Genomic DNA, 25,893 nt, shown 5'->3' with positions numbered 1-25,893 from the left:
TATGTATATGCATGCATGATCATGATATGATTTTATTTACCGAGTCCCTCACGGGAGGGCCGGGACACGCTATATGTATACATGATGATTACATGATTTTGATATGCATGATAAATGTTTTCAAAAGCAAGTCTTATGATTTCCTGTACTCTTTACTTTAGTATGATCCCGCTTACTACATTTCATGCCTTACATACTCGCATATATTCCGTACCGACCCCCCTTTCTTCGGGCGCGTTTCATGCCGTTGGTGTACACCGTATGAGTTGAAGACATTAGCAAAAGATGTTCCCGGCGGGATTGCGAGCTCCGCTTGTTCCGAGTGCCGCCGAGTCAAAGTATTATGTTATAGTATCATGTTCTGTGTTAGAGACTTTGCAGACAGTGTCGTGGGTATAGGATGATGGTTATGTAAGCGGCTATGTAAGCCGATATGTTGTTATGCATTGTATTATAAGCTCTGTATATTTCTATATGTTACAGATTTTCATTGATTCGAGAAAGGCAAAAAGCATATTATTGTTCGAAAAATCTTCATTATGTATTTGTGTCATGACTTGAAAACCAGCGTGATTATGAGTATTGGGTGAGTCAGCGGGTTCGCTCGGCCCTAAATAAGGGTCGGGTGCCCATCACACCCTAACAGAAATTAGGGTGTGACATAACTCAGCCTTTTCGACTTACCAGCCCGCACTCGTCGAATTTCCTGCATCATCTAATACCCAATGTTCACCGGCTGCCCTGTCATCAAGAAATACACTATGTACACTCTCTCCTTTTGGACCTCTGAGAAGTGATCGAGTGGCATGATTCTGGCATTTAGAAGGCGCAACCACACTCGGCCTTCTCTACAAAAATTGCTCATGCTCATGCTCCGATGCTTCCGAAGAGGTCCTAAGTATCGTGCCCATTAAGCTCTGGAGTTGGCTCCACAAAGAGTTTTCTGGATAGCTTTATAATCGGGCCTTTTGATGAATTCTAGTAATGGGTCAATGGGCACATCCGGGACTCCAATTGCCCCGCACAAAGTCGAAGCCGTCAACGGCACCCAATTTTTTCGAACGAATACAGAATCGGGATTCCCGCGGCTTGGCATGCTAGCGTAAAGTTCCATGACCCAATCAATGTTCACGGGCCCCGGTTGTTTAAACACCGACGTCCATCCCATAGTGACGATGCGGTTGTAGATATCCCGAAAAATTTTCTTCAAAGGGACTCGACTGATCGCCCGCTCATGATAGTATCCCTTCGAGGTGTCAAACCCCGCATACCACTCTTCCCCGTCCCCGGAGAGATGGGGGTGGGGTGTCCTTTTAGACGCCTGAGGAATGACAACCGCGGGATGCTTGCCCTTTCCGGATGTTTGCCCTTTTGTCGCTTTGGACGGGTTTTGTGCTCGTCCTCTTTTTGTGCCTTGGGAGGAGGAGGTGAAAGATTTACCCTTGGACTTAGCGTGAACCATCTTTCCTACAAAACAACGCATTACCAAACGAGAAGTACAGGTCAGTAACAAAAGGGAGTCGTGGCACAACCCCACACTTAATCATATGACACACACTTGAGTCTAGAATGTGTGGCCTCTGTCGATTTTTTCGGACCTCGACCTTGAGCAAACAGAATTTTTTTTTTTTTTTTTTTTAATATGGGGAACTCACCCCACACTTACTTCAAACTACATTACGAAAACCAAAATCAAAGAAGTTAACTACTCCTACATGACAAAGAAAACAAAAACTAAGTAAGCTATTTCATGTTGTAGGGCTTGGGATGGAAAATCACAACTCTCCAATTCTCCATCACAATTTCAGATTTTATAGTGAGAGGAGATGCACAAGGGTTCCTATGCTTGGTTAATGTTTCATTGCTACTCAAGACTTCACAATTTCCACAAAAACTTGGTTTAGGACTTTTATCGAACACCTTGTGGGCCTAAAATCGTCCCTTAACTTTTGACAACAATGGTGGGTTTGGAAACCCTCCCTTGTGCAATGGGAGTCACATTCTAGCCATACTCACTCATACCACACAAGCAATACCAATCTCCGCCCACGATTCGCCCATACCCATATCCCTACCTTACAATTACAAACATCAATAGCAAGGGGAAAAGGGGAAAGAAAAAAATGAAAGAGGAACCCACTTACCTTGTGAAGTTAATGGAGGATGGATTGGAGCAACTTGAAGTTGTGTTGGTTAGAGAGGGAATAGGGATGGGAAATTTTTGGGTGAGAGGGAATAGGAATGAGTAGGGGGAATGTTTTATGAAGTGAAGGGAGGGAGGGGCACGGATATAGCATAAATAAGGGGAAAAAATACAAACCGGGTCGACCCGCGCGACCCGTCCGCATCGCGAAAGGAACGCAGAAGGCTGCAGTACTTTGCGAGATCGGTCCGCATCGCGGGACCGATGCGCAAATCACTGGAAGTTTCTGATTTGTTTTATGCACGATTTGCCCGCATCGCGGAGCGGATGCACAAATCACTGTGCACTTTGTATTTTCTTCGTTCCGCCCAATACCTGCAACATGAACAAACGTGACCTATACCATACGAAAAATTGGGTTGCCTCCCAACAAGCGCCTTAGTTAAGGTCGTGGCATGACACTTTTTGTGTTTTTCTCATTTTTTTTCCCCGGGTTGCCTCCCGAGAAGCGCTTGATTTAACGTCGCGGCACGACGTAGGCTTTTCTCAAGCCTCTTCTAGATCGATGGAGGACCTCGCGCGGTCAGTGGCCTCCCCATAGTAATGCTTCACTCTTTGCCCGTTCACCAAGAATGTCTCATTCGAGTTGGGTTTCTTTAGCTCAACTGCTCCATGTGCAGCCACACGAACTACCTCGAATGGCCCAGACCATTTACTTTTCAACTTTTCACCGAAAATCTTCAACCTAGAGTTATACAGCAAGACTAACTACCTAGGCTCAAAGTCACGAGACTGGATGGGCCTGTCATGAATTCTCTTAGTTCGCTCCTTATACATTTTTGCGTTTTCATAAGCATGATAGCGAAATTCCTCCAACTCGTGCAGCTGCAGTAGTCTCTTTTCTCCAGCTTGAACCATGTCAAGATTCAGTTTCTTGATCGCCCAATATGCTCTATGCTCAAGCTCAACTGGTAGATGACACGCCTTACCAAAGACGAGCTTATAGGGAGATGTGCCAATCGGAGTTTTGTAAGCCGTTCTGTATGCCCACAGAGTATCATCAAGCTTCAATGACCAATCTTTCGTACTTACGCTCACAGTCTCCTCCAAATCCTCTTGATTTCTCTGTTCAATACCTCCACTTGACCACTCGTCTGAGGATGATAAGCAGTCGCTATCTTGTATTTCACCCTATACTTGAGTAGCAATTTATCAAAGAGTCGATTGCAAAAGTGCGTACCTTGATCACTGATGATGGCCCGAGGGGTCCCAAACCTTGTAATAATATTCTTTTTCAGAAATCGTGCCACCACACTAGCATCATTGGTGGGAAGTGAAATAGCTTCCACCCACTTCGAGACATAGTCTACAGCAACCAATATGTATTTATTCCCCTTGGATGGTATGAAGGGACCCATGAAGTCAATACCCCAGACATCAAACAGTTCGATTTCTAAGATGCCCTTCAAAGGCATTTCATGACGCTTGGAGATATTTTCGGTTCTCTGGCAGCTATCACATGCTCGCACAAATTCATGAGCATCTTTGAACAAAGTTGGCTAGCAGAACCCGGACTGAAGTACCTTTGCAGCTATTCTGTCACCAACATGACGTCCCCCATAGGGTGATGAGTGACACTTCTCAAGAATCGCAGGGACCTCTTCCTCTGGAACACACCTTCTGATCAGTTGATCTATGCCAACCCGGTAGAGATAGGGCTCATCCAACACATAGAAACGACTGTCATGCAAAATCCGCTTCTTCTTCTCGTGATTAGCACCGGGGGGTAAATCTCACTTACTATAAAGTTCACCATGTTTGCATACCATGGCACCTCAGTTGATTGAAGAGCAAAGAGTTGTTCGTCAGGAAAAGTCTCCTTAATCGCCACTGCTTCATCCACATGTTCCCAATCTTCTAATCTCGATAAGTGATCTGCTACCTGATTTTCTGTGCCCTTTCGATCAAAAATCTCAATGTCAAACTCTTGCAGCAGCAACACCTAACGAATAAGCCTCGGGTTTGCATCCTTCTTTGCAAACAGATAACGAACTGCAGTGTGATCAGTCTACACAATCGCCTTCATGCCCACAAGATATGATTGAAATTTGTCAAAGGCATAGACAACCGCCAATAACTCCTTCTCTGTGACAATATAGTTCATTTGGGCTGCATCAAGTGTCTTGCTGGCATAGTAGATAGGATGAAAAATCTTGTCCCTTTTCTGACCAAGGACAACTCCCACAGCAAAATCACTGGCATCACACATCAAAATAAACGGCAGAGACCAATCGGGTGCGATGATAATAGGAGCCGACACTAACCTTCGTTTCACTTCATCAAAAGCCGTCGATTGTGCTTCATTAAACACAAACTTCACATCTTTATCTAAAAGCTTGCACATTGGATTAGCAACTTTAGAGAAGTCTTTGATGAACCATCGATAGAATTCTGCATGCCCAAGAAAACTGCGCACTCCCCGAACTGAAATGGGTGGTGGCAATTTTTCAATTGCTTCAATCTGCCTTGTCAACCTCTATTCCCTTGCTCGACATCTTGTGCCCAAGAACGATTCCCTCTCGAACCATGAAATGGCATTTTTCCTAGTTAAGTACCAAGTTCATTTCTTCACAACGAGCTAATACGGCATCAAGATGATTCAAGCAGTCATCAAAAGAATCTCCAAAAATAGAGAAGTCATCCATAAATTCCTCCATGTAATTTTCCACCATATCGGTGAAAATAGCCATCATGCATCGCTGGAAAGTACCTGGAGCATTGCACAAACCGAAAGGCATCCTCCGGAATGCGAACGTGCCATATGGACATGTGAATGTGGTCTTCTCTTGATCCTCTGGTTGTAACCCGAATAACCATCCAAAAAGCAATAATAATCGTGCCTAGCCAATCTGTCGAGCATCTGATCCATGAAGGCCAAAGAAAAGTGATCTTTTCTGGTGGCGTTGTTCAACTTGCCATAGTCAATACATATCCTCCAACTCGTAACAGTTCGTTGAGGCACCAAGTCATTCTTCTCGTTTTCCACCACAGTCATGCCCTTTTTCTTCGGGACACATTATACAGGACTCACCCAATTGCTGTTAGAGATGGGATAAATAATGCAGCTGTCAAGCCACTTGATTACCTCTTTTTTCACCACCTCCTTCATGATCGGGTTCAGTCGCCTCTGGCCCTCAATACTAGGTTTGCTGTCTTCTTCCAATAATATTTTGTGCATTCAAAACGAGCTACTAATACCTCAAATATCAGCTATCGACCACCCAAGGGCTCGGACTCGATCTCTTAGCACTCGTAACACACGTTCAACCTGCACATCGATCAAATAAGCGTAAAAGGATTACGGGCAATGTGTCTCAACTACCCAAGAAAGCGTAGCGAAGGTGAGAAGGTAATGGTTTCAATTCAAGAACGGGAGCCTCTTCAATAGATGGTTTCGGCTTCTTCCATAACTCTGGTCTATCTAGCTCCTCTACCGGTGTACTTGCTCGTAGATAGGCACATGAAGTGTCGAGAGTGCTAAGACACTTCTCTACTTCTGCATCAATTGTCAGATCTTCCCCATACACCAAAGCTGTCTCTAACGGATCTCGCAAAGCTAGAAAGTGATCTAACTCGGCATTGGTGAGCTCAGGCTCCACCACGAAAATCATCTTCAACTCCTCATAATGGGCTGGAAGCTTGGTAGCTTTAAACACATCAAAAGTTGCCTCTTGTCCATTAACTGTTATGGACATCTTCCCATCTTTCACTCGGATCACAAGATCAACAAGATTTCAAGAATCCTCTCCCCATGATGAGAGGAACACTCTTATCTACCTCATAATCAAGTTTCACAAAATCAACCGGAGAATAAATGGGCCTACCTTCACAAGAACATCCTCAATAATGCCATCGTGATAAGCAAGAGATCGATCAGTCAACTGCAACGTAATAGTGGTTGGCCTAGGCTCTCCCAAACCCAACGTTCGGAACACAGAGGTGGGCATCAGATTAATACTAGCACCTAAATCAAACAATGCTATCCCAACTTCAATGTTGCCAATCGTAATCAAAATTGTGAAGCTGCCCGGATCTTTCAACTTTGGAGGAATTTTACTCCTCACTCTAGAGTTGCACTCCTCAGTAAGTGCAACAGTCTCAAACTCTGTCCAACTCCGTTTGTTCGCAACCACATCTTTAATATATTTAGCATATTTTGGGACTTCTTGCAAAAGCTCCACCAAAGGTATGTTGATGTATACCTGTTTTAAGAGTTCAAGAAATTTCTTGCAAGCCGAATCTGCTTTCTGTTTCTGAAGTCACTGTGGAAAGGGAGGGGGTGGTCGCACCACTTCCTCTACATGTTGCTCTGTGACTGTTTGCTTTGGTTCAGCTCGCTTAGCAGGGATAAGTTCTGCCTCTGCTATGTTCTTCTTTTTCGGCGGCACTTCTTCTAGCTCTCTACCATTCCTCAAGGTGACTGCCTTGCATTCTTTTGGATTCTTTTCAGTATCACTAGGAAGAGCACTCGGATGTCTGACATTCTGCTTAAGAGCCATCTGTCCCATCTGACGCTCAATCTCGTGAATAGATTTCTGCGTCTTACTCTGAATTTTCTAATTTTGCTGCTGCGTCACTTGATTTTGAGCTATGAGCTGCTTCATCATCTCCTCTAAATTTCTAGCTGGCTGAGCTTGAGGTTGCTGATAATTGTTCGGCTTGTGAAAATCCTGCTTCCCAAATAGAGTGTTGTAATTATTTCCATAATAGTTTCCCCGATTTCTAATACCACGATTTTGCTGCCCCACAAAATAGACGGACTCTGGATTCAATAGACAATTGTTATAATCATGAGGCTCACCGCAACTTACACATCTTTGCCTGCTGAATATGTTGAACTGGTTGAATCTGCTGAGCTTGAGGAAACACCCTAAACATCACGTTAGTAAGAGTACCTATATCAGCCCGAATAGCTGCAACATCATCAACTTTGAGAACCCCAGTAGCTTTTTGCGGTAACCCCCGGCTAGTCTCGTGATACTTATGATGACCCTCAGACATCATCTCAAGGAGATCTTCCATCTCTTCATATGTTTTGTTTAAGATCTGCCCTTGAGCTGAAGCATTCAACAGGGCCCTTGATTCATGGTTAACTCCTTCTACGAAATAGTTGCCAATGATCTCCTTTGGCTGCATGTGATGGGGGCAATCTCGTAGATAGCCTTTATACCTCTCCCAAGCGTGTGGTAGAGATTCGGAATCTCTCTGAGCGAAGTTAGCAATTTTTCCTCGCAGCCCCTTTGTTTTCTTGGGTGACAAGAACCTATCGATAAACTTATTTGATAATATCTCCCAAAAAGTGATAGAACCTGCAGGTAGATTCGTCAACCATTCCCTCGCTTCGCCAATCAGTGAGAACGGAAATAAGGACAGCTTCACATAATCATCGGGAACATCTCTATATTGGAAATTCTCGCTCAACTCCACGAACTGCATCAAGTGCTTATGCGGGTCTTCACTAGACTTACCCACATACTGGCACGTATGTTGCACCAGCCGCACTGTTCCTTCTTTTAACTCAAAATTTCCAGTAATTTCAAGCCTAACAATAGCCTTAGCAATAGTTGCCAGACTAGGCCTAGCATAACTGGATAAAAGAATCCGTTGTTCTTGTGCCCTTGCACCCTGTTCATTGCCGTCTCTGGCTCTATCCCTTTCTGCCTGTTCAAGAGCAAGTCTTGCTGCTTCGTTAGCCATTTTTCTCTGTCGGTGAAAAGTTCTTTCGATTTCGTGATCAAGATCAACTAACGGTTTTCCTGAACTTCTAGTGCTTGGCATAAACCAGAGAAGCTCGAAGTGACACAAGTAGAGCAACGAAAAAGTAAAGACTTGAATAAAAACAAACTCAAATTAGAAAAAAGTAAATTTTTCTAAGTCCCCGGCAACGGCGCCAAAAACTTGTTGCTCCCAAACGCACACGCAAGTATACGTGATCGTATAAGTAAAATAGACTGTTAAGTCCAGATATCGATCCCACAGAGACTTAGATTCTACTGTTAAGCTAATTCAAATTCGAATGAAACTATTCAAGAAAGTGAAAATCAAGATGTTTATTGTACTAAACTAAAACTGAAAAGTAAACAAATTGTGATGGGTGTTTTTGTGAATGGAAATATCTTGACAAAGATTGTAAGAATTATCAGATGAGAGAAAGATCTAGGGTCATGGCTTTCGACAATCCAGTTGATCTTCAGACAATTCCACCTATTTTATTTCCTGGGTTACTAGTTGACGGGTTAATTATACTTTATGATATTATCTCAAACTACTCACAAGCCTATAGATGTTACTATAACACCTATATCTCTATGGTCGTCAGAGGTAACAAGAACGCATTTATTTCTCCGTATTCAACTAAGTAGGGCTAAAGGGTATATCTCTATCCTCAGTAGAAAAATGATTAAATCGAACAAACTCTATTTATTCTTATTACGTACGTGAATTCCCTTTCTCAAGTCCAATTCGCGCACCACAGATAGTATCTAACTATTGGCCAGATAATCAAACAATTAAGATCAAGAATAAATAAGCAACCCAAAATATGGAAAATCAATAGATAATAATTGCCATCAAATCAACTTTCAAGTCTTTCGCCACAACCCTAGAATTAAGAAGTTTAGCTACTCATGATTCGATCATAGACAAAAGAATTCATGAATAACCTAGGGTTGAAAAAGATGAAAAATAAAATAAACCTAGAGAGAGAAAAGAGAACGGTGGCTTACAAGTCTTTGAAATAATCCCAGCACACCGTTCTCAGCAAATAAAATGTCTATATATAGTCTAGGGTAAAAACAAAAAAATAAGGAAACCAAATCCTAGTCGAACCGGGAAAGCTGCGCAGAGCCCCGCTTTCCTTCCGCATCATGGAAGGATCGCGCGATGTTCTGTAGCTTCCCGCTTTCCTTCCGCGATGCGGAAGGATCGCCTTATGGTGATGCCTGGGCTAGTCTTGTCCGCTTTCTTCACGCAATGCGGATGAAAAGCGAGACCTTCAGTTTAGCTTTTTTTTTCTTTTTAGTTCATCACTTGTGGTCTTCGACTCGTCACCTCGTCGGATCGTCATATGCTCCAAAATCAATCACTTTAAGCACAATTTTCCATCGTTTGTCATCCTCGTACCTATACACATGAAATATGACGACATAAGTTCAAATACGATGATTGCATCATGAATTAAGCGACAAAAGTCATAAGAGTAAAGATGTAAAATGACACAAAACATGATATTTGTGCCAAATATCACCTACCCAAGGGAAAGACAACTCCTATTCTACAATGTTACTATAAAGATAACTCCCAAACAAGAAAAACTCGACTTAAGCTTCAAGTGTAGATGGATATAGTAAGTTGCAGTCAATTACGGAAGTAGCTATATTATGACCACATTCTTTGGAAATTCAATATTAACTGATGTCAGGTGGAGAATGGTATTAAGTTTAGCAAAGAGAGGCACAGCATGATAGACGAGTTCTAGTTAGAATTGATTCGTTATAAGATCACCATAACTATTATACTTATACAGGACTAGTTTAACATTCGAGGACGAATGTTCTAAAGGGGGGGAAGGATGTCACATCCCGTGTTTTCATGCAATGGAAAGCGTGCGAGTTAAAAGACACTAGTAACGGAAACGAGGTTATCCTCCCAAGCTTATAGGTGGTTGTAGTGATGGTGCAGATGTGTTATAAATATTAGAAGTTAAACAAATCTAAGAAAATAAGTTTCGTCGAGGTTCAAAATTTATTTGATGAAATACGGTCCAAGCTATAATATCCCGTATTTTTGGACTAGGAAATTGAATCATCCAACATGAGTAAATTTACCCGAGCCCGGAGGATTCGGTCATATTGAAGCATGAAAATCAAGAACTCGGTATATACAAAGAATGAAGTTCCGAAATAATTTAGGATTTAACAAGTGTGACGACGGTGATTGAGAATAATATTTCGTGTGTGCCAATAGAGGCTATGGAAGTAGTGCTATATCACATGATTATGTTTATGAGTATATGAAGTGTGTTAAAAATCATTTAGTTTATGCAAGAAAATTGAGATCAAGGAGATAATTATGCGTGTGATTAGTTTTGAGTTAAGGTGTAGTGGAGGATTAAGGCCATAATTAAAAGTTCAAATGGATAAGTGCTTTGGGTACACTTTCCGCGTGGAGTCTACCTAATAAAATGCACAAGGTGACTAATATATACATATGGACACGTATGGGCTACTTTGGTGATAATTTTGCATTTTTTGAAGGTCATTAATATAGTGGGCCCTAACATTATATGTAATAGGGGTTCGTTTGGATTCTCATTGCAAATGAAACAATTTGTCCCTTGAAGATGAACAAGGGCAGCAACAGCAGCGAACAAGCAGCCATGGACAACAACTTGGTACTTTTATATTTTAGGATATGTACATTGTAGCAAGTTCATATGTAATAGCCATTCAATTAAGGAAACACATTGATGCATCTATTCACCATATCCAGCAACGTCAAATTATTATTTCTTGGCAGCAACATTAAATTCCAAACAAAACAGCAACGTGTACTTACTCTCAAGAGCAACATAGCGGGTTTTGATCTCCGCTTCGATCTAGTTGTTTCGTGTTTGCCGCGTTGTTTAGTCCGGGCGTTCTTCGAAGTGAAGTAAGTTGGAAGGAGAGTACTTCTTTTCATATAAGGTTTGGCACATTAATTGTGGAAGTTCGTGGTTGGACTGAGTTCTTGATCGACATGAGGTATGTTAAGGCTATTCCCTTTTCTTCTTTTGGCATGGTCTATATGAAACAAACGGACGATGAACATATAAACTCCAAAGAAACTCCTATTCTTAGAAATACTAGAATGGCTAATGTTTTTTATTTCCAGAAGCTATTTCATTATGTCCTGATACGTGTCTATGATTCCTGAAGTCCTATTTTGATATAATCCATAATGACATTCGAGGGTTCTTCCAGGCTATTCAAAGAGTTCAGAAATAATTTTATGAGTCTCACTTGCATTATGACTCCAATGAATTCTAGTTCTCAGTGGTACTTGACATGACTGTTGTCTTTGATTCTTAAGTGTTAGATCATTCTAATTATTCTATTGAGTCTCAGATGATGATTTAATTTGCATATGGTTGCTCATGATATTCTACTCGTGCATGCCGTTAATATATCATTCATCGAGTCCCTGGCTGGGTATGTATTCGTGCACAGTTTCATTGTATTGTTCACTGAGTCCCTCACTAGAGGGTCGGGTACGGTATATATATGATTATTTTACCGAGTCCCTCACTAGAGGGCCGGGTACGGTATATATATGATTATTTCACCGAGTCCCTTACTAAAGGGCCGGGTATGGTATATATTTACATTTCTAGTCATTGCCTTTGGGGCTACTTACATGATTATTCTCTGCCTTCGGGGCTATTCATATTACAGGTGGTTTCTCATACTTTCATTATGGCTTACATCTCATTCTTTATGATTATTTATCATTTTACATACTCGAGACATTGTTCGTACGACGTCCCTTTGCTCGGGGGACTTGTGTTCATGCCACGCATTCCCATATTATTTTGGCAAAAGTATTCGGCTAGGATGGTTGGCTATCACCGGGATTGGCAAACTCTATTTTCTTCCGGGAGCGTTGCCGAGTCATTATGATTATCATATGTGTGTACGTGTATGTCGGGCCCCGTCCCGACTCATGTAATGATGCGTGTGTTTACTCTTAGAGACTTTGCAGACGCATGTGTTGTCCTGTGGTTAGTATGTTAAGATGTCATGCATTGAGTAAAGCGACCATATAGGCCGATATGTCAGCTTGACTTAATCGGTTTTTAATTAATTGAGTATCGTTCGCAAATTTCTATGGTTTGACTGAAAGTACTTTATTATATATCCAGTTTCATTATGTGAATTCCAGAGGGTTCGCTCAGCTCTAAGTAAGAGTTGGGTGCCCATCATGCCCTATCAGGATTGAGGTGTGACATGGAGCTCAAGAATTTTCTATCCAAATCCTCTTTATCACGACTCAATTCCATGTACACAACAAGTACCAATACCAAACCCCTTAAGAATTTGGATTCTCTATGCGCTCTCACAATATCGTCCCTTTTAGTACTTACTCTCAACTTCTCTTATCTATTACATGCAATCACTATATTTGTCGAATCTGATAATTTTTAGTGAGCTTACACACATTCTCACGTACCAATGCTAAAAGCTTAACCATTAAAGAATCATTAACTTGCCGCAGATTCACACGTGCCACGCATACCATCACGACCCTTGTCGGAGTAAAACTGTAACAGCCTAGGCCACCGCATGTAGAAATTGTCCGCTTTGGAGCCTTTTCCCGTCACGGTTTTAAAACGCATCTACAAGGGAGAAGTATCTAAGCACTTATAAAGCACTCTTCGTTCTCCTCCCCAACCGATGTGGGATTCGCCTAAGGCAAGCCTTACACTCACCCTCCCTTGGGACTCAGCGTCCTCGCTGAGGTTTGCCCCACCACCGGCCCAGCACCGGCTCTGATACCAACTTGTCATGACCCAATTCACGAGTCGTGGTGGCACCTACACTATCCCCCCCGAGTAGGCGAACCACATTCCCAATAACAAGTTAAATAAGCAAAAAATTAAAGAAGAAGAAGCTATCAAGTCTTAAATACTTATCATCACTAGAAATGTCACGACATCCCCCAAAAATCTGGTCAAAAGGTACAAGAGCGCTAAACATAGTTTGGAATACAAGTCTGAAAATACCCGAAGGCTACATATTGTCTGTCGAATATAAAAACAGAAATAAATAAAGGAGGTCCTTCAGAGGCCACGGATGACCAAGTAGCTCACCCTGAATGACTGAAAGATGTCACCCTCGCGTATCAGCCACGGAGTGTAGAACTGGAGCCTGGGTCGTACTCTGCACTCAACAAAAAGTACAGCAAGATTAGTATCAGTACAACACTAGTACTGGTAAGTATCATAGGCCGACAATGGTTAGATAATGCATAAAGAAGTGAAAACTAACAAGTAGCACATAGAGCAAACAGGTATGGCCACGTATCGCATACGAGTAAAGTGTAAAGGAATTATGAAATCAACCAAGACAGATATAGTTCACCAAATGATCAGTCAAATGTATAAGTGGATGAATGCAATGTAATGCAACAGTCACCTTTCTTAATCCACTCTCGTACACACATGCTAAAGACAGTGCCTTAAAGCCATGACCCATGGGGGACCCGCGAAGTCCATGTACCACTCGTGCTCTTCGACAGAAACCTCGGAGGCTATCAATCACTCTCAATCTCCGACAAATACCTCGGAGTCTCTCTATTACTCTCAATCTCCGGCAAAGACCTCGGAGTCTCTCACTCACTTAACTCACCACCATCACGAGAATAATATGAAAGGCATGACATGCATGATATCAGTCTCAACAATATCACCAATACACAATCAACAATTACAAGTCATATTATTATTACCATTCCTTTTCATGTGATGAGTGAGCTAGTTTGTGACACAGAAACAAACAGGTGATAATCATATAAAGTAACACATATGGTGACAAGCCTACATAACAGCTGACAGAGCCAACCTAATTGGAATTCACCCCCACTTCATGCCTGAAGGCCTATCATGTTGTCCCCGTCACTTTCTACAACTACATACGATTCTCTAATCAGAGTCTAACTAAAGTAGACCGTAACCTACCTCAATGCCGAGCGGGTGCCACGAACAATCAAACTAATGCCTTCCCTTTGCGTAGAGCCTCTGAATGATCAAAATCTATAAAATATGCGACCTACGTTAGAATATGAATCTAAGGACACCCATATTGCTATATTTATATTTGAAACCCAAAAATGCACCCCAAAAAGTGGCCTTGGGCCCACAAAGGCAAGATTGGAATTTTATTGAAAAATAATTTCACCCATTATCTAAGGATCATATATTTTTAAAATTGGTCAATTTCATCCACAAATGGACTCTCAAATCATTAATTCTCCTTTCTTAGGACTAGGACTCGAAACCTTTAATTACTCCAATATCTTAACTTGTTATTGAGAATGTGGTTCGCCTACTCGAGGGAATAGTGTAGGTGCCACCACGACTCGTGAATTGGGTCGTGACAAAAACCCTTTTTTCCCAAAACCAATCTATCCACAAGCAGATCGCTCTTACTAAGCCCCCATGCATTAACCACTTCCGAGCAACCGACCACTAGGATCACAGATATCCTTCGGCTCTTATTACCAACTCCCCATCTCTCAAAGAACCAACAATGAAATAGTCTTAACCAAATTCCCACAACGAAAACTCAAACAATAACTAAAACTGAACTTGGTCAAGTGTCTGAATCAAGACGACACATCTTATATCATATTGCAACCCGACATACGGAACCGATCGTACAGAATTTAGAACGTGTTTCTGCCATTCGAGGGAGAATACAACAAGAATACACAGTTACCAATTGGAATCGCCTAGATACCAATTGGACCCTACCAAGATACCAATTCGACCAAAGTAGCATGAATAGAAAGAATGAAGGCAGTTTTCCTAACATGCCTCATAGCCTCTCATGGATGCGTAAAGACGTCTCCGTACCATTCTATGAGACTCTACAACATATTGCTCTTGTACCTAGTAGATCGGTAACCTAGGCTCTGATTCCAACTGGTCACGGCCCAATTTAGGGTCGCGCGAGCACCTACCTTTCCCTCCTCGGTAGGCGAACCCTCAATTAATACACAACAATCAAGTAAAGACAATTTGAATATTCCAAAAGCTAAGTACAATTAACAGCGGAAATCAATTGCTTAATAAACTCCAAGATGGAAAATATTTACAACCGTTAAAATAAGGACTCCTTCCAAGTTCCCACCACCTGGTCTAGACTAGTACAAGAGCGACTAGTGACTTCAGATTACCACTACATTCTAAGACTCAAACTCCGTCCCTAAATGAAATGGGAGGAGGCCTTCCAGATAGGCACCGCGTATTTCCACATATGCTTCGATCAATCACCTGAAATAATCAACACCCCAAAGAGGGTGTAGCAAGTGCAATATCAGTACAACCACTCGTATTGAGTAAGTATCATAGGCCGACAATGATTAGTAATGCATATCAGTAAAAGAATTCACAGATAAACATGATAACAACCCAATCAAGTCATATGTATATCTACCACACACTGTATATTAATACCTTTAAGCATTAATTCCACTCTAATAATTCACCAGTCAATCTCACAATGATCTCGAAACTCACATATCATTAAATCGATTGTTTCAGTCTAGTAATCAACTCATCATTAAGATATTCGTTATCCTACATCACGTAGAGATCAAACATATAACTAATCTTACGGACGGTCTATGCGATACCTCAACAAGTTCAATCAATAAATCCAGATTCAAGTACACGTCATTGCCTGAGTAAAGCATCTAATCCCAAATGTACCAAGTCTGAATAAATCAATCCGAATCCAATCATCACAAGTAAACACCAAATCATCTCATACAAGCCATAATGCAATGCAATGCAAAATGTATCAATGCAATGCAATGTAAGATGTATGAATGCAATGCCATGTCATGCAAATGAGGTGTACACATATACTCCGGACGAAAGTATCGACGTTTCGGTAGCACAACCCAGTGTGGCTCGCGAAGTCTAAGTGCGATCTGGGGAACCCGCGGAGTCTATGCACTAACGACGAATTCGGGATATTATCGGAATCGACCATACAACAACGATGCTGGAATAGATCATCGGACATCGGCCATCTTAAAGTCACTCAAGTAAAAAAGTCTGCCAAATATCAGTTTCACACAAACAATAATTTCGGAATTAAAACTCGGATATCGGCCTTCTCACAATCACTCAAGTAAAAGAGTTTATCAAACATCAGTTTCATATAATCAACGATTCCGGAATGGATCTTCAGACATTGGGTGTATTTTATCCTCCCATTTATCAACTACGTTCACTATTAATGGCATAACACAATAATCACATATTACGAGAATTTCTCATCATTAGTCACAACAATAAGTTTCACCCGCTACTTCCAAGTCACATATATCCACTGATATTAAAGAAAAAATACATCAAACAACCTAAGGAATCTACAGGCCACAAGCCCGAACACACAAATCACACAACAATACCATCCTAAGATTCCATCCCAAATCTCCAATTCCTATACATGCATTCTCCATTCCTTCTGATACACGAATATATGAAACTAACCGGAGTCTACCAAAAGAGAAGCCATAACCTACCTAGCAGCCGAAAAGGTGCCATAAATCCACACGTTGCCTTGTCTTTTGAAGCGTCTCCAAAAGATCAAACTCTAGCACATATGAATTCTATGTAAGAAACCATAAATAATGATACCCATATTGGCTACTTTCTATATATTTGAGTCAAATTCCAACCCTTAATTTAGGAAAAAAAGGGCCCCAAGGGAAAAACGAGAATTTTATGACCAAAATACCAAATTCAATACTAAAAGGTCAAAACCCATTACTTTAATCATAGTAATACTCAATTAATTCTCAAAATCATCATTTATATGAAAACCCCAAATTTGGGTCTAAGAACCCTAACTTTGATTCAAGAATTTCAACTCTATAATGGAAGATTATTGGTTAACAAGCCTAGATATATCATTCTCTAGCATAAATAGAAACATTAACATCATTTATTCACAATCTAGTAAGCCAATTCGTTTTGAGAACCTTTTCAAGGAAACCCCCCATAAATCCTCTTTGATTATATGAGTTCTATGGTTATATTAACGATTAGAAGGTGAAACTAAGTAAGTATGAGGTTATGACCTTTACCTTAGGAAGAAAATGGCTCTCTACACCTTCAAGTCGCCTCCAAGAGTGCTTACACGAGTTTTAGAAGTTATGGGAAATGTCTAAGGGTTTATGAAATAAAAAGGGTATTCTGGTACAGTTATGCCGCTACAGTAGCCATTATACTGCCCCAGCGGTGCTCAAACCGCTATGGCGGTATAGCTAGAATTCAACTTGCCACTGCAGTGGCAACCACACAGCAATAGCGGTCTTGGTGCCGCTACAGCGGGCACCAGACACCAGAAATATTTCCCAAGTTTCACCATTTGACCCGATTTTCCGACTAGTCCCCGAGGCCATCTACTCACATACCATACATATAGACACACATAAAAACACACTACGAACGCATCCATGGCCTCAGAATTCCCAACGCAGCTCTTGTTGACCGAGTCAACTTTGGGTCAACTCGTTTTCACTTTAAGCCTATATTTCATAAAAGTTACTCGAATCCCGATCTAGACATCTCAGGAAGTGTGCCAACGGTTCCATCAGGTAAAAAATGAGCTATTCACTACTTGGGAAAGGGCTAAAATATCAAAAAGGCTATAACAGCCAAACGGGTCATTACATAAGGACAACATCACAATAGATGCTAAGAAGATTGAGGCAGTTTAAGATTGGGCCAGACCTACTTCAATTACTAAGGTTCAAAGTATTATAGGTCTTGCGAGTTATTAACATTGATTTGTGAAAGGCTTCTCATCTATTGTTTCCCATTTGACTCGTTTGACTCAGAAGGATATGGCTTTTTAGTAGTCTGATAAGTGTGAGGAGAACTTTCAAAATCTCAGGGCTTAATTGACTTTGACCCCGATCTTGGATCTACCAGTGGAAAGAAAGGACTTTACCGTCTATTGTGATGCTTCACGGATTGGTTTGGATTATATACTGATGCAAGAAGGCAAGGTGATAGCGTATGCTTCAAGGCAGTTGAAGCTGCATGAGAAGAACTATCATACTCATGACTTAGAGTTGGTGGTGGTAGTTTTTTTCCTTAAAGATTCGGAGGCATTAAATTTGGAGTCCATTGTGAGGTATTTTCGGACCATCGTAGTCTTCAGTATGTGTTTAGTCAGACGGATCTAAATTTGAGACAGTGTAAATGGATAGAGTTGCTCAAAGATTAAACATTACCATTCTTTGTCATCCGGGCAAGGCAAATGTGGTAGCGGATGCGTTGAGCTGATAGGCAGAGAGTATGGGTAGCTTGGAGCGTTAGATTGTAGAGAAGTGTCCTTTGGCTATAGATGTTCAGCCCATGACTAATGGTATGGTAAGACTTAATGTTTTCAAAACCGGGCAAGGTTCGAAACTTTTGTGGAGGCGAGGTCGTCACATTTGGAGCAAATTAAGGCTCAACAATTTAAGAATGTGAACTTGTACAGTATTCAATATAAGGTGTTGCGAGGGGAAGCCAAGGAAGTGATTCTTGACGGTGAAGAAGTTTTAAGGATAAAGGTGTGTTTATGTGTTCGTCGTGTTGATGGATTGACTAGGTTGATTACGGAGGAGGCTCACAGTTCTACGTATTCCATCCATCTTAATGCTACAAAGATGTATGATGACTTGAAACAACACTAATGATGGGGTAGGATGAAGAGGGATACCGTGGAGTTTGTATGTCAGTGTTTCAATTACCAGCAGGTTAAGTATGAACATCAGAAGCCGGTTGTATGACTCAGAGAATGCCCATTACCGGAGTGGAAATGGGAGAGGATAGCTATGGACTTTGTGGTAGTTCTACCAAAGACTTTAGTCAAGTTCGATGCGATTTGGGTTATCATGGACAGTGTAATGACCCGTTAGGCCATTATCGAACCTTTCTCAATTCGTATCCTAAAACCTTCCTGATCCGTTGTGCCCGTTAGTTTCACGCGAGGGATTTTCTATTTAAGTTGATCCGAAGTTGAGATAGAAGGAAATTAAAAGTCGATTTCGGGCTACTGGGCCCAGTACTTTGCCATGACGAGGGGTGGACTGCTGCAGCAGGTCACCCCAGCCAATCTCTGCTCGCTATAGCGGGCTAGTCACGACTAAGGGTCTTCGCCCCAGCGGATCCCACTTTCGCCATGGCAGGAGAGACTTACTACTTTAAGCCCGCTTCCGCGATCAATTATTCGCCGGCCGATCTCTTGCTACAGTGGCCCCATTGTCGCCACAACGGATAATGCTGGGAAGACCTAGTATTTAAAGTCCATTTCAGGTTTTGATCTCATTTTTCACCCAACTCTCAAATCAAGCCACCATTTAGGGAATTTTCAGGGCAAATTTCATGGAACCTTGGGAAAGGTAACATCTAGACCTTATTTATTTCATATCTCTTAAATCTCTTCCTTCATTTACTATGTTTTGATTATAGGGATTAATAGAAATGTTGATTTTCCTGACTTGCAAAACCCTAGGAAGGTAAAATGGGCTTTTCTTAGAAAAATGGAATTTTTGAAGGAACTCTTAGATTCATATTCTAGGCTAGTTAACCAACCCCAAATCCTATTTCTTCAACCATTTTTGCAAATGGGTTAAGTCTCGGTGTATTAAAATTGGGAATTTTAAAGTAGAATGCTATTTATGGCTTGTTTTGGTATAGATAACCACGAAGTTTAGATTATTAGTCAATGGAAACCTAGAAAACCTAAGTTGAGGAAAAGTTTCAATTTTACCTTTGTGGGCCCGGAGTTGTATTTAAACTCTCTAGGTTCTTAAAAGGTATGAATACCTTAATCCTTGACACTTGCTTACTCGAATTCCTTGCTCTTCCTAGACCCTTCCGTCTCGGCTTCCGGTTCAAAAATGGAAGAAGAAGATCAAGTGGATGTTCGCAACACTTGCTCAGCCTTGAGGTAGGTTACATCTTACTTGAATTAGACTCCGATAAGAAATTCATATATGTACAGTAGAGATTGATGGAGAAAGCATGTTACGCCTTCGGGTATGAAGTTGGGATAGATTACCTAGGTTGGTATTGTTGTTTGATTGTGTCTTGTTGCCTTATTGTGATCTATTGGCTTGTCGCCACGTGTGAGATACTAGACTTGATCCTTAGTTGTCTTATCATGATTGTGAAACCGTATCTCTCATTTATTGGGTATTATCGAGTATAAAGGAAGGATTTGACTTATTCTTGATACTGTGGTATGTGTCCATGTATGGCATGATTGGTATTGATATATTCTTATTGGGATTGATATATTCTTACTGTCATTGATATCATTCATGCATTAATACTCATGAATTTGGATCGGGTTGCACGCCATAACACATGTATATATTTGGATCGGGTTTCACACCGCAACATATATATATTTGGATCGGGTTGCACGTTTCGTAACATATTTTGGATCGGGTTGGATGCTGTAGGTACATGGACTTCGCGGGTCCCCCATGGGTCATGACTATCAAGGCGTGGAGGTATTCCGCCCGGAGCATGTGTGTACGGAGAATACATTAGCCATTGCATATCATTGCATTGCATATGCATTCATTATCATCATCTCATTTTACATCCATTGATCGGATTTGTTGGTTGTACTTGTGTTTGTGGTTATTCTGAGAACTTGTGGGAAACTTGTGTTTAGGTGCTTCACCATAGGCAATGATTCAACCATTTGATCTTTTTGTACTAGAGTTGCTATTCATGAGACTGTGTCTTTGATGGTATTTGGTTCAGTAGTGTATTTGTATATGGTATCCTGAGTCTCTATGCTATTCACCCTTGCGGTGTGAGTTGCTTATTTATCTTGCTGGGGGCGGGGGGTGGAAGAGTCCCCTGTTGAGAGTAGTCTTATTTTGAGTAGAAGGAGCGAACTTCATCTATGATTGGTTTTAGTGAGGTTATTCATACATGATGACGTGGGTAATATTCGTGTGGGTCTTGTCATGTATTGCATGGTTTATGGATTGAGGAGTAGAAGTTCATATCTAGGCATGAATACCTTCCCCCGTGTTAAATTTGTAGACTCTGAGTTACTACCTACCATACTTATCTGTTGTTTGATATTGTTATTATATTTTCCTAATTGTTGTTGGCCTCTGATACGTACCAGTACGAGTGTTGTACTGATACTATTCTTGCTACACCCTATTCGGGGTGTAGAGTTGTTATAGATTGAGTTCATGGATTAGTAGCTTTCGAGGATTCTCCGGTGCCCATCTCGAAGACTTCTGTCAATTCTATTCCATAACAGAGATTGTACTCCCTTATATTATCATTATTCAGTTGTAAACCTTAGAAGCTCTAGTACTAGTCTAGACCCGCTTTTGAGAATTAGTTATTGTAAAAGTATTTCTTTTATAAATTTTGATTTCAATGGATAATGGAAATTTCTATTGTTGTGTCATTCGTTCTTTATGTGTTAAATGAGTGTTTGGTAAAAGGGTTCGCCTCCTAAGGTGCGATTTGGGGAGGTTCCCGCACGGTCCCTAATTTGGGTCATGACAAACAGATTGGCTAAGTCCGCGCACTTCATTCGGGTTCAGACTACCTACAATTTGGAGAAGTTGGCAAAAGTCTACAATAGGGAGATTTTTCGGTTGCATGGATTGCCCATTTCTATCATCTCAGACCGAGGCACTCAGTTCACTTCTCATTTATAAAGGACATCGCAGAAGGAATTTGGGACTCAGTTGGATCTTAGCATGACTTTTCACCCCCAGACGAATGGTCAGTCCGAGAGGACTATTCAGGTTTGGGAGGATATGTCGCGGGCATATGTTATTGACTTTGATGGTCATTGGGACCAATTTTTGCCCTAGGCGGAGTTTGCCACAACAATGGTTATCATTCAAGCATTGAGATGGCGCCATTTGAGGCCTTATATGGTAGGAGGTGTCGCTCTTCGATTGGTTGGTTTGATGCATTCGAGGTGAGGCCGTGGGGTACAGATTTGTTGAGAGATTCCTTGGATAAGGTGAAATTGATCTAGGAGAAGCTTCTTACGACTCAGAGTAGACAAAAAAGATACGCGAATCAGAAGGTTCACGAAATGGAGTTCAGGTTATGTTGAAGGTTTCGCCCATGAAGGGTGTGATGAGTTTCGGGAAGAAGGGCAATCTAAGCCTAAGGTTTATTAGTCCTTTTAAGATTCTCCGACGTGTTGTAGAGGTAGCCTATAAGTTGGCATTGCCAATAGGTTTGGCGGGTGTTCAGCTTGTATTTCATGTCTCCATGTTGAAGAAGTATCATTCAGACTGGTCGTATATAATCCAATGGGACTCAGTGCTTTTTTATCAGAATCTGCCACGATCTTGGATAGGCAGGTTAGGAAGTTGAGATCCAATGAAATAGATTCAGTATAGGTAAAATAGAAACACCATCCAGTAGAAGAGGCTACATGGGAGACCGAGGAGGATATACGGAGTAGATACCCCAGTTGTTCATCAATTCAGGTACTTTCCCAAGTTTCTTTCCGTTCGAGGATGAACGTTTGTTTAATTAGTATCTGATGTAATGACCCATTTGTTATTTTGGTGTTTATGACTTGTGGGGATGGATGGCATGTTTCCCAAGGCAATCAATCGGGGGTTTTGGATTGGTTTTTGTGATTTTAGAGGTTTCTAAGTTAAACAATTAGAAAGGATTGACCAAAGTCAACATCAGGGGTAAGTTTGTCATTTTTGAAGTTTTATCGATTCCACTAGATCTGGAATGTCATTTATGACTTAGTTGAGAGATTAGTTCGGGTTTCGAGGCTTTCGGGTGTGTTTTGGGACGTTGGTTGGGATTTTGGAAGTTTAAGGATTTGGAGTTAGCCTTGGTCAACACCGGGCCAAAATGACCTTTTTTGGGAATTTTGAGATTGTGAGAAGGGGTACCATGATCGCGAGCCTGGGTGGACAGGCCTACGCAATTGCGTCAGGCTGCTTCGTGGTAGCGTGTGTGGGGCAATGGTGAGTCACGGTGAATCTTGGTCGTAAGCCAAGGCCTTGTGATCGCGTTACGCCCGCTGGGCCGGGTCGCGGTTGATCCTAGTGATCTCATGGTTTTAGAATGTGATCGCATAAAAGGATCAGGGTTCAGGGTGTATATCTTCCCCATCGTTAAAGATTCATTGTATTTCAGTTGTAGTGTAAAGCACTTGTACTATATATTATGGTTTGATGCTTTGAGAAGCTTGTTATATCTTTTTGGACTTATCGATATGGTTCGAGTTGAGACCCAAAGGGCTCATGTAGGTATTGGAACACAATCTTAAGTGTTATGCAGTGTGTGCATGCTAGTTTTGGGATAATTGGTTATGATACAAGTAAGGGAGAGTCAATATCTTGGTCGTACAATTCATTGATTCTTCTATATACGATGTGTGAATTTACCTTGTTCATTACTGCTTATTTGCTGAGATTATATCAACAGTACAAGTTGTAGTAACTATTTGAAGACAAGCTCTCGTCACTACCTTGTTGGGATCAATCGATGCTACTTACTAGTACACATTGTTTATGTACTCATATTACCGTTGATACACTTTTTGTGCATATTCAGAGTTTTGTGGCAGCGGCGCTTGCGGCTGACTTTATTTATTGGAGATTTCAGGGTGACCTACTTTGATAGTTCACAGCACCATGGACGACACTCCTGCCCTTGCTGCTATATTACTTTTATTCAGAAATTTTATTTACTTTGAGATTATAGTGCTTTATTCACTTTAGATGCTCATGACTCATATCGCCAATTCTTGGTTTTTATATATATATATCTCAGCGCTTATGACGTATATACTCTAATTTATTTGAGTGCTTTTAAATTCTTTAGTTTTTTTCCTGTAATAAATAATGAATTAGTTTATGTTAAATTAGTATTCCTATTGGATTGGGGTGCAGGCGCCTTCACTAATTAGGTAAATTGGATCGTACAATTTCAAAAGTAGAAAAAGAAAAAAAAGAAAAAAAGAGAGAATTGGTTCTTATTAGTTGTTTATATGAATATTCTAAAGGTAATATGAGAATAATAATTAAGCTTATAGATGATATAAGACAGTTGAAAAATAAGAACGATCAATTTGTTGCAACTTGCAAGGTCCTTTTTCTCATTACAAGTTGCAACTTTTCAAGAAAGATAAGTTGATTTATGACAAACACCTAAAAAATAATTATTAATTAAAAGATGCATGAATTATTCAAATTTGGTAGTATTTCTTCCTGATTATTTAAGTGAAAATGGTATTTTCTACTTGTTATCTTAATGATGAGTTGATATGCAGTAATTATGTAAACATTACCACATGTGAATTCATTAAATAAATCTCAATTATTGCAATATTTCCAAATGTAGATGTTGAATAAGGTAAATACTTAATAGATGCACCAAGTTGTAATAAATTTACTCTAATGTGTAGCTAAACAAAAATTAGAAAAATCATAACAATTTATAATCATTGCTTAATTTTCACAATTCATATCTGCAGTAGATTTCCTACAGCAGCTGTACATAATGTTGTGTGACAATGCTCCATGAAATAAAATGAATATCAAGAGAAGATTACTTTTACCTCATTTACGCTCTCTTCCACCTGAGTCGCTAGTTCTTTCTCTAAATCCAATCCTTAAATAGTGAAGGTACTTAAATTAATTTTGATGGGTACTCCTTTTGTTATTGTTCAAACACCACTTGGGTTGGGAGGTTTATGATTTCACAACCCAAATTTCATTATCCGTGATGGTACGTATTCCCTACCTGATAGGTAAGCAAAATCCTAATAACAGCCAATTCATTCATTAAGTTAATTAAGTGGAAAGTAAGTGATACAGAAAAATAAACATTTTCAAGTCCTTTTTAAGAAACAAGTATAGAAATACAAATACCACCTAAGACTAGTTCATGTGTGCAAGAGCCATTAAGAATAAAAGTACAAGCCTGAAATCTACTAATACACTATTTGGGATACAAAGGAAAGAAAAGAACAATAAAAGGATAGAGGGAGTAGGGTGATGCGGATCATCCAAGCAGCTCATCACGATCTCCTGAAATCAATGCATCACACTCAATAGCTCCTCGGGTCCCACTCATACTCGGAATCGAATCTATACAACAACAAGTGCAGCAAGTGTAGAATGAGTACAGGAAGCACATGTACTCAATATATCTCATAGACCAACATCGAAAATGTAGTGACGGAGTATTAGGAAAAGTCTTGTTTAACCTTACCTGTTTACCTTTACTAAAAACCAAATCATCAACAGGGTAAAGTATAATCAAATACCAAGTCAAGCCAAATACTAAAATAATAAGATAATCAGAGAAATAATCAATCAATTAATTAAGTAAAAGAATGAATAAGGAAATGCAATATGCTCGAGGTATACACATAGAGCTTCAAGGGTTTATACTAAGATGTGAGCCATGGGGGACCGCTAAGTCCATATACCAACTGGAATACCAGATCTCCCAAGTCACATCGGAAAACCAACCTTTTGAGGCTGAAAGACATGAAACCTACCTTATGAGGCCAAAATATCCATCAACCAACCATTTAGGATGAGTTAACCATCACTTTTCTCGGAATCCAGATCTTCCAGATTATATTTAGTCAAATCAAATGCATGTGCGTGATAAATCATATAAGAGCATGAAGATCTCAATAATCCAGTCATTACAGACTATTCAAATAATTTTAACAAATTGATTCTCACAAATGTATGAGATTCCATAGAGTGGTGAATACAATTAAACAATCAAGTTAAGAAAGTAGCACATATAAGTAAATGTCCACATGTGTTGGCATTCTTGCATCACGACACACATCTTTACAATTATACTATTACTCATAACATGGCATTGATACTCGTAACTACGCGCATCACATCACGAATGCGAGACC

The 25,893-nt window shown here is 40.5% G+C and overlaps 1 protein-coding gene across 1 annotated transcript; it reads right to left on the bottom strand.

Moving 5' to 3' along the window:
* Positions 1 to 5,994: 5,994 nt before the first annotated feature.
* On the bottom strand, positions 5,995 to 6,711 carry LOC132053735 (uncharacterized). Its single transcript, XM_059445840.1, has 2 exons — positions 6,493 to 6,711; positions 5,995 to 6,405 (listed from the first exon to the last, which is right to left on the bottom strand). The coding sequence occupies exons 1-2, from the start codon at positions 6,709 to 6,711 to the stop codon at positions 5,995 to 5,997; spliced, it is 630 nt and encodes a 209-aa protein (XP_059301823.1).
* Positions 6,712 to 25,893: the final 19,182 nt, after the last annotated feature.

This window comes from Lycium ferocissimum, chromosome 4 (genome assembly GCF_029784015.1).
Source record: "Lycium ferocissimum isolate CSIRO_LF1 chromosome 4, AGI_CSIRO_Lferr_CH_V1, whole genome shotgun sequence".
Taxonomy (NCBI): Eukaryota; Viridiplantae; Streptophyta; class Magnoliopsida; order Solanales; family Solanaceae; genus Lycium; species Lycium ferocissimum.
This window is presented reverse-complemented; position numbering and strand designations above follow the sequence as displayed.

Excerpts from the sequence above, each read along its gene's own strand:
- LOC132053735 (XM_059445840.1), bottom strand. The coding sequence starts at position 6,711 with ATGGGACAGATGGCTCTTAAGCAGAATGTCAGACATCCGAGTGCTCTT. Across the intron at positions 6,406-6,492 it reads AGCAACATGTAGAGGAAGTG|GTATACATCAACATACCTTT; the intron begins GTGCGACCACCC and ends CTCTTAAAACAG.